This window comes from Lipotes vexillifer, unplaced genomic scaffold (assembly GCF_000442215.2).
Source record: "Lipotes vexillifer unplaced genomic scaffold, Lipotes_vexillifer_v1.1 scaffold1442, whole genome shotgun sequence".
Classification (NCBI taxonomy): Eukaryota; Metazoa; Chordata; class Mammalia; order Artiodactyla; family Lipotidae; genus Lipotes; species Lipotes vexillifer.
The window spans coordinates 1,910,085-1,918,573 of NW_006797379.1; the positions used below are offsets into that span (position 1 = coordinate 1,910,085).

An 8,489-nucleotide genomic window follows, 5' to 3' on the forward strand; every position below is an offset into this window, starting at 1 on the left:
CTTCCCTCCCTCCTTCCCTCCCTATTCTCTGTCATATCCCAACGCTAGACCACAGTGTGTCTGTATTACAGACTTTTTATTGCGTTGTTTTTATATATCACTCTCTTTGATTGATGTGACATTAACCATAATAAAAAGAACCCCACATTTTAGTGATAAAAATTGTACTAGGAACGCTGTAAATGATACTTATGTATATAGCTCTAGGCTGTAATCTGTCTGCAGGAATGACCTAATCGTTGGGCAATATTTAACGCCATTCAAAGCCATTAGGGTTGTTGACTTTGATGCAGACTAATAAACACCTGTCCCGGTAGATACTAATTCTCTTGAATTTTTCTTTCCACCTTCTGTCCTGTGTCATTAAACCTGTTTTCTAAGTCTTAGTTTCCCAAATACCTTACAAATGTTTTCAGTGTCTTCTAAACAGGTGCTTTTGTGTAAATAGAGAAGGTTTTAATATCAGGTAGCCTTTCAAAAGCCTATATAATTCAGGGCATATTTGAATGGATTTTGAGTGGCCTTAGTGTTTTTCTCTCTTTGGTGAAAGCTGGTGCATTTCCTTTCTGATGAACAGTCGTAGGTTCCTGAGTAGGCAGGTTCCCACAGAGAGACCATGGGACGTATTTGAAAAGTTCGAAGAGCATTTGGTCAGTATTTGTTGGCCATTTGTGGTTGACACATGTTCACATACAACTCCATTGACATCTGTCTCTTAAGATGGACCGTAATGGAGTCTTTCTCATTGTTTTGAGTGCCGTGTCAGCTTTGTAACATACAGATACCCTGTTTCTGATTCAGTGATGTGTGGAAAAAGACAGTGAGGGCAAAACTTAAGCTTTTTGCTCTTTGTAGATTATGTCTACTTATGCATTCACCTGAAGAATATATAAAATGGTATGTAAATGCCACGGACCGGCTGGGCCCGTGAGCCACAACTACTGAGCCTGCGCGTCTTGAGCCCGTGCCCCACAACAAGAGAGGCCGCGATAGTGAGAGGCCCGTGCACCGCAATGAAGAGTGGCCCCCGCTTGCCGCAACTAGAGAAAGCCCTCACACAGAAGCGAAGACCCAACACAGCCAAAAATAAATATAAAAATAAATAAATTAATTTTTTTAAAAAAAGACCTAAAGAAGAAATACATGACGAATATCTTTAAAAAAAAATGGTATGTAAAATAAAGAGTATTCAAAAATACACATTTATTTTCTGAGACCAAGGAAACCTTTTTTGCTTTTCTGCCTGAGAGAAGCAAAGCAGTCAGTTGCTTTCATGATGTCACATGATTTTTGAGGGAAAAATGAGAATAAATATGCATGAACCAAAAATGAGCGATCTTGGGTAGTTTTCCGAGGGTGACCCTTCTTTCTTTACGCAGTAGTTGTGTTCTTTCTGTTAAGCGTGCTTTTCTCTGAAGTTAATGTAACATCTCCTCCTGGGCCAGCTCATTAGATAAAGCATTTTAAGGGTTGTGTTTTCTTTTCTTCTTACAGCCAAGGATTACTGCAAAGTAATATTTCCATATGAGGCACAGAACGACGATGAATTGACAATCAAAGAAGGAGATATAGTCACTCTCATCAATAAGGTAAACAAAGGTTCCCTCCTGCCTTCTAAACTATGAACCGCTTTGAGGTGTTGACTGGATATTTTAACCCTTGAAGCAGTTAATTTTCATGATCCTGCATTCCCAAGGAAGAATCTTACATCTTTCCTCTCAATCAGGCTAAGCCAAATGTAGCCAGCTGAATGAATGCACTTGAAAGTCCAGTAGATTCCGTTTGCCTTGGAGCCGGCTGCAGATGTGCGTGGCCCTGTCCCAGAAGGGCTAACCCGGAAGGCGGAAGGCGGCCTGCTTGGTCGGAGAGCCCGCCCTCCACAGCAGCCCTGGCTGCAAAGCTCTGTGCCATGAGGTATCCAAGGAGGGGCTTCCAAAAGGCAAGGTCGTACATCACAGGCAGAAAAGGCTTAAAGAATGTTTACTGTACAGATCAAAGGCAGGTAGCGTGCCTGAGAGAGCCTTGCTGGGGCTGAGAAGCTCGGATGATTTTATTATCACTACAGGCAGTGATTTTAGGCTACGTCTGTGTGAAGTGATGCAGCTTAACAGGGCCTGGACCATGTGCTGTGTATGCTTTCATGCAGTGGTACTCACCAAGTGGGTGGTTGAAAGATCCATTATTTAAGTAATTCCTGGAATATATGGCCTTTTCTCTGAAGTATAGGGTTTTTGTGATGGTTGACTAGGACAAAAAGCTGAGTAGGCTTTAGGATGTATAAGGTGCTTTTAGTCTCGTATCCAGGTAAGTGGCAAGCAATGTGGAATTCCCTTAGCACAGGCGTGACTGGGGGATCACGTGGCTGCCTGTGTTCATGCGGGGCTGGACAGCATTGACAGGGTGGAGGGTGCAGGGAAAGGGGAGAGAGAACAGGGGCTTAAGGTGGGAAGCAGGCCCTGGGTCCTGTTGTCTCTGGCCGTTACTGAGAGGCAAGGGACCATGGTGTTGCCCATCCCCCCTCGCCCATCCCCGGGTGTGTCCATAAGTGATTGGTAGGATTTCCCTTTATGACCTTATAATCAAGGACAGTTACCTTTAAGAAATGGCTATGGAGGTTGTGTGTTTTCCGAGCCTGAGCCATAGATGCCAGGGAATGCATGACCCCAGAGGTTAAGGAGATTGCCAAAGGTCAGATTATTTTAGGGGGAAAGCTTGGCACTCTCACCCTCTCCATCAAAAGTGGTGTGCTGGACAATGCTAGGGCGACTTTCTGGACTAGTACACTATTCCCTGCTTTGCTGATGGCCCCAGAACTCATCTATCTTTTCACCTGTAAAATATTCTCCCATGAACTTATTTCAGTACATCTCTGTAGGTGTTGAATGTGGCCGGAGGAAATCAGAGGAGGGGAAACGCTGCCCTTCTCGTGCTTTTCAGCTGAGGACGCAAAGCAGTTCTTTCTTTGCCACCCTTCCCCTTGTCCTGCGGGCGGGCCTCCTCCGGGATGCTTTCCTAGGCACGGTGCATTTCCTATTTTAAATCAGACCCTTAACCATATACATGAAATGGCTGTGAAGCATGATAAAAAATACTCTGGTAACTGGCACAGAGACTTGGTTCTACTACCACAGGGGAAGGGGTAGAGCACTTTTCCCCGTGATGATATAGTGACCAGAGGATTAAACAACTGCCACTCTTTGTAATGGGGGGGGCTCACTTTCCTGTTTTTGTTTGGGGGGGGGCACCCTCTTTTCAGTTGGAAACCGGATGTACAATAACATTTACTAAGGTGTGGGGGAAAGAAAAGCCCACCACGGATGGTCTCTTGTCTGAACACATCTATTTCTACCTTAACATCTTATATTCCAGTCCTTGTCATTTGATTATATACGACGAGAACACGTTCATTCTGATGATTTCATTCCTCCTTGCCAGGCTGACATCCAGTCCAAAAAAAGGAATTGAAGTTTTTTGAAGAGCTTATTTAGTCAGAGAGGGACTCTCTCCCGGTCCTATCTACACAGTAGGGAGAAAGGAACGGGGCGGAGGTGGAAGGCTGCTTTCAGGAGTGTCCTGAGGGTTGCATCTGATTTCCCCGGTTCCACAGTTGAATGTGTTTAGAAGCAGTTTGGACCTGAGGAGCAGCTTACAGATATCACAATTACACTTGCAAAACGAGCACTTGGCACCCTCCCTGTCCACTTGGTCCCTTGTCCTGGCTCGCACACTAATTGTGCTGCTCGGGCCAGAGCGCCTGGGTGGCTCATCTTGGCACTTGCTCCTCCTGGTCTCACCCTGCCCCCACCCCCAAGGCCAGCAGCGCCAGCCCCCGAGGATCCTGCCTTCCTGCCTCCCTGCCAGTTCTGTCCCTGGCAGAGCCAGGCCCTGGTCTGCACCTCCAGGGCCTCCTCCCTCCTCCTTTCTCCAGCACCTTCCACAGAGCATGCTCCACAGGAGAGCCCTGGGCTGACCAATGGAGGGATGCTTTCCCCAGCTCCAGTTTCCACCTGCTGCATCCCTATCACCCTAGCTCCTGCCTTTTATCATCCCATAACAGCCTCTGTTCGTGTAACCTCTCTGTTCCAGCGAAGGGCTTTGGTAACTTTCTCTCCTTCATTGTAAGGTCGGGCTAGATATCTGGCCACGTGGTCTGGCCACAGACCCTAAAGCCCTAAAGCCGACCTCACAGGGCAGCCATGAGGATGTACTAAGATGCTGTGTATAAGTGCCTCTCGCAGGGAGGGGTCCATCACTGGTACCTGTAATCCTAGGAACTGTCAGTTCATCTCTGCTCTTTCTCTGACCTCAGAAATGGGAATGCAAGGGCTCTTGTGGCTGGGCCCAGTTTATAGCTGGGGCTGGAATGCCGTGATATAGAGTAGGTAACAGTGGTAAAAAAAAAAATAAGCTAGGTAAGAATTTGCAGTGGGTGAGAATTCACAGTGGGTGAGATTTCAGCAAGAATTTGGAAAGAAAACATGCCATAAATATTTTGCCTGCTGAGGGTGGGAAGGATGGAATCTGAGTCTGTCAAACCCTGCTTTATAGAAAAGTCTTACTCTTGCTCTGAGTTTAGGTATCGCCCAGAAGTTCATTTAGATGACTGTGTGCTTTTCATATTGCAGAGTGAATAGTTTCGCCACAGTTTGTTTAATATGCACTTTGATATGCCTCTTTATTGTATTATGAGTTGAGATGAAATAGCTCTTCTCTAAATTTGATGGCTTTTGCTCTAGACGTTCTTGATTTACCCCAAATTCTGGTGGTGGTTTCATTTTATAGTCATTTAAGGTGGTTTCCCTTTGCCCTGCTTTTATGAGCTGTGGCAGGAGTCACAGGGCAGACGTTGCCCTCATTTTTAGCCCTAGATTGTCACTTCATATAGCTTTCTAGAAAATGAGTCATACACCTTTAGTGGGTGCCTATACGCCCTCCTCGGTTCCTGAAATAATGCACAAAGGCCCAAACTATTTGTGTGTGTCCCTGGAAACTAGGATGAAATGTGGCAACCCGAATGGTTTCTTTTTTAGTTTATTTATAAAATAGAATTCTTGTGGATTTGGGAACATGTCCACGGGTGCAGAACACACCTGTGTTTAGCTTTTATTTCCAGTCACTCAAAAATAGCTCCTTAAAAAAATAAAAATAGCTCTTGCGTCTGTGTTCCTGCCACCCCCATCCCTGCCTTCCTGATTTGTGCTCAGAGCGTGGTTGAAAGGGTTCAGAAGCCTCTGGGTCTCGTTTCCAACCTGAGAAGCTCCCTGGAGAAGGGGTCAGGCGAGGCTGTACCGTGAAGCATGTGCCTTGCCCTGACCACTGCCGCTTGGGGCAGAGCGAGCCCAGCTGTGCAGAGGGACGATGTCCCTGCCCTTGGCCAACAGCCTCCTGGCCTCAGAGCAATGGCCCTTTCCTCCCAGCCCCCGGTAACCTAGGAGGAAGGGCTTCTCACGTGACCCCTCTGTAAACAAAGATCTTTGGGTATTTCTTATCAAAAGGCTCCCCTGAGTGGCTGTCTCTGACCTGTTACAAAGCAAACAGAAACCCCCTTTCTTCATGGTTATAAAGCCTATTTTACAACATCAAGGTAAACACAGAGAAAGGTAATGTTATTGACTAAAGAAGTCACGGTGTGGTGGAGTCGGAAGGAAGGAGAAGGGGACAGAAAACCGATATATGCGCCTCTCAAGAAAGAGGGAACCCAGTGGAGTAGCTAAAGGTAGACGGTCACCACTACGAAAATATACCAACTAGGAATTTCGCCTTTAGGGATGTATCAAACCAGGGATGTATCAAACCAGGGACCCCAAATGTCTGAGCTAGACCTGCTGCTGTGAGGGCAGAGTCAGGACTGATTCTAACTCACCAGCTTCCTCCAGCTCTCCCTCAACGTGTTTTCCTCCCTCCTTTCCCAGATAGTGGTTGAGCATTTAACTTAATAGTAATAGCTCCGGCCTTCCCTGGTGGCGCAGTGGTTAAGAATCCGCCTGCCAATGGAGGGGACACGGGTTCGAGCCCTGGTCCCGGAAGATCCCACGTGCCACGGAGCAACTAAGCCCATGCGCCACAACTGCTGAGCCTGTGCTCTAGAGCCCGCGAGCCACAACTAGTGAGCCCGCGAGCCACAACTACTGAGCCCGCGCGCCTAGAGCCCATGCTCTGCAACAAGAGAAGCTACTGCGATGAGAAGCCCACGCACCACAACAAAGACCCAACGCAGCCAAAAATAAATAAATTAAATAAAATAAACTTAAAAAAATCTGAATCATGAAAAAAAAAATAGTAATAGCTCCTGCAGGACCAGAGCTTCCCAGCGCAGGACCCTTCTGGGCCACTGGCAGCAAGAGTCCGGGACCCCTCAGCACCCCGCCTTTTCACGCATGCTCACAGCAGCCCTGGGAGCTAGGCGGGACCATGGTGTTCTGTCCAGATGGCAAAGGAGGAAGAGGCCCAGAGCGCGGAAGTGACTTTCCCAAGGGCCTCACAGTAATCAGCGGCCGAGCCAGGGCAGGGTCTCCTGACCCTGAACGTGGGAGCTGGCAGGGCGGGATTGCTCTGTTTCCTGTGGGGCTGTGGGTGCTTGCGGTAGGTGCGGCTCAGTCACTCCCCGAGGTGACTCTTGTCTACTTATTGACTCACGCTCTGTTGCCGGGTATATGTAGGGCAGGTGCCTGTGCAACTTTCTTTTTAAATTAATGACATTATCATTATTTTATTAGGAAAACAATATTACCGCGCCATTCCCCCATCCATCTGTTTCCGCCATTTTTGTGTCCATGTCTCTGACCTCGTAGGGTCAGGAGCATGCAGGACTTTCTGATTGCATTGTCACGTCTACAGAAGTGGATTGGTAGTGCAGAGGACATAACGAGCTCAGCTCAGGGCTAACGTTGCTTCTTTTTGTGCCTAAAGCCCTCCTCTCCCACTTCTTTCTTCCCATGTCCACAGCCTATTTTGCTTTCCTCTGTTCTTCCGGACCCAGGTTAGTTTTCTGCTTGCTGTCACCATGAAAGAGAGAGAGCGGGGGAGAGGGAGAGAGGCGGGGGAGGGGGAGGGGGGAAAGGAGGCATCCCTAGCTCCTTCCTGTCATTCTGTGATGATATGTTCTTTTGTTTGTTCTAATGTTTATTTTCCCTTCCTGCCTCCCTCCCATTAATTTATTAATTGAAACATTTATTCATGAGAAAAATGTTTCCAGACTTCCTTGCTTCTCTCCCCACAGGAAAGTGGCTTTAGAAATCTCATGAAGGGTTCTCAGCTTGGTATAAGAAAGCCGATCAGCTATGTAGATTGCTGGCCTTGACCCTTTCTCTCTCAACTGCTGAAGCTTTTAGCAGAGCTAAAGTGTAGGATTAAATGTGGTTTCAGGGATGAGGAGTAAATTAGCAGGTGTCACCCCGAAAATGATGACACACTGACAGACCCATTAGAAGGACGTGTTTTATGAGTGAGAGAAGAAGTGAAGTGTAGGTCTGGGATCATCAGGGTTTACCCACATTTGAAAAATGTCAGCGTTCAGCAGATGAGTCATTTATGTCACGGGATGTATTTCTTGCAGTATAGCCTGTCTTGTTAGACTGCATATGTCCCTACTGGGGACAGCAGTCACAATATATCTCCTCCTCAGAGCATTAGAAATCCCAAGGGATACAGTTTGCTGCTGTTTTGTCTTCCTCTTTAAAGTAACCTGGACATCAGGACTGACGGGAAGATTCCTGACACTAGAAACACATTTGGTCAAAACTCTTTCTCCTGGGACTTCCCTGGTGGTCCAGTGGTTAAGACTCCGCCTTCCAACGCAGGGGGTGTGGGTTCCATCCCTGGTCAGGGAGCTAAGATCCCACATGCCTTCGGGGCCAAAAAACCAAAACATAAAACAGAAGCACTATTGTAACAAATTCAATAACGACTTTAAAAATGGTCCACATCAAAAAATCTTTTTTAAAAAAAAAAAAAACCCAAACTCTTCCTCCTGAGCTTGTTTACCATAACAGAGACACAGTTTTTAAATTAGATGAGGTTGGTGAAAGTAGGACTTGGCGGTGGGAGAACATTTCGCCTTAGTTTACCAGTAGACAGTCAAAACAGTGCCACCCAGAAATTTTGATGATTGCGGATTTCTCATAGACAGATGAGTTTGCAGTTGATGCAGATTCTCAACTTTACATGCCTCCTCAAATTATATAAAACTGTCTAAAGGGACCCTGTGTTCATTCAGCCTAATTGTAATCTCTCTCCCAAGTGCTGTGCTTTAGTGGCAGGACTTTAGTAATCCTTGCTACAGCATCTTGGGATGTTTTTCTCCTGCAACACACAGAAAACTCTGCAGGTGTCTTAAGGAATTAGAGAAACTCTCTCTGTTTTCTCTCTCCACTCTTTCTATTTCTATTACTCTGAGAGGGCTGTTGTGAGGATTAAGTGAGATGTTGTGGCTGAAAGTGCTTTAGAAATAAAAAATTACAGCTATTGCTGTGATAAGTTATGATCGGAAG

At 46.5% G+C, this 8,489-nt stretch overlaps 1 protein-coding gene across 2 annotated transcripts in view; it reads left to right on the forward strand.

The window, feature by feature from the left end:
• The window catches only part of SH3KBP1 (SH3 domain containing kinase binding protein 1), a 358,145-nt gene that overhangs the window by 264,215 nt on the left and 85,441 nt on the right, over window positions 1–8,489 (forward strand). For both annotated transcript variants that reach the window (XM_007469312.1, XM_007469313.1), the window contains one exon: window positions 1,495–1,589. In XM_007469312.1, coding sequence (XP_007469374.1) covers window positions 1,495–1,589 — 95 coding nt within the window. The remainder of the gene's footprint in view (window positions 1–1,494; window positions 1,590–8,489) is intronic.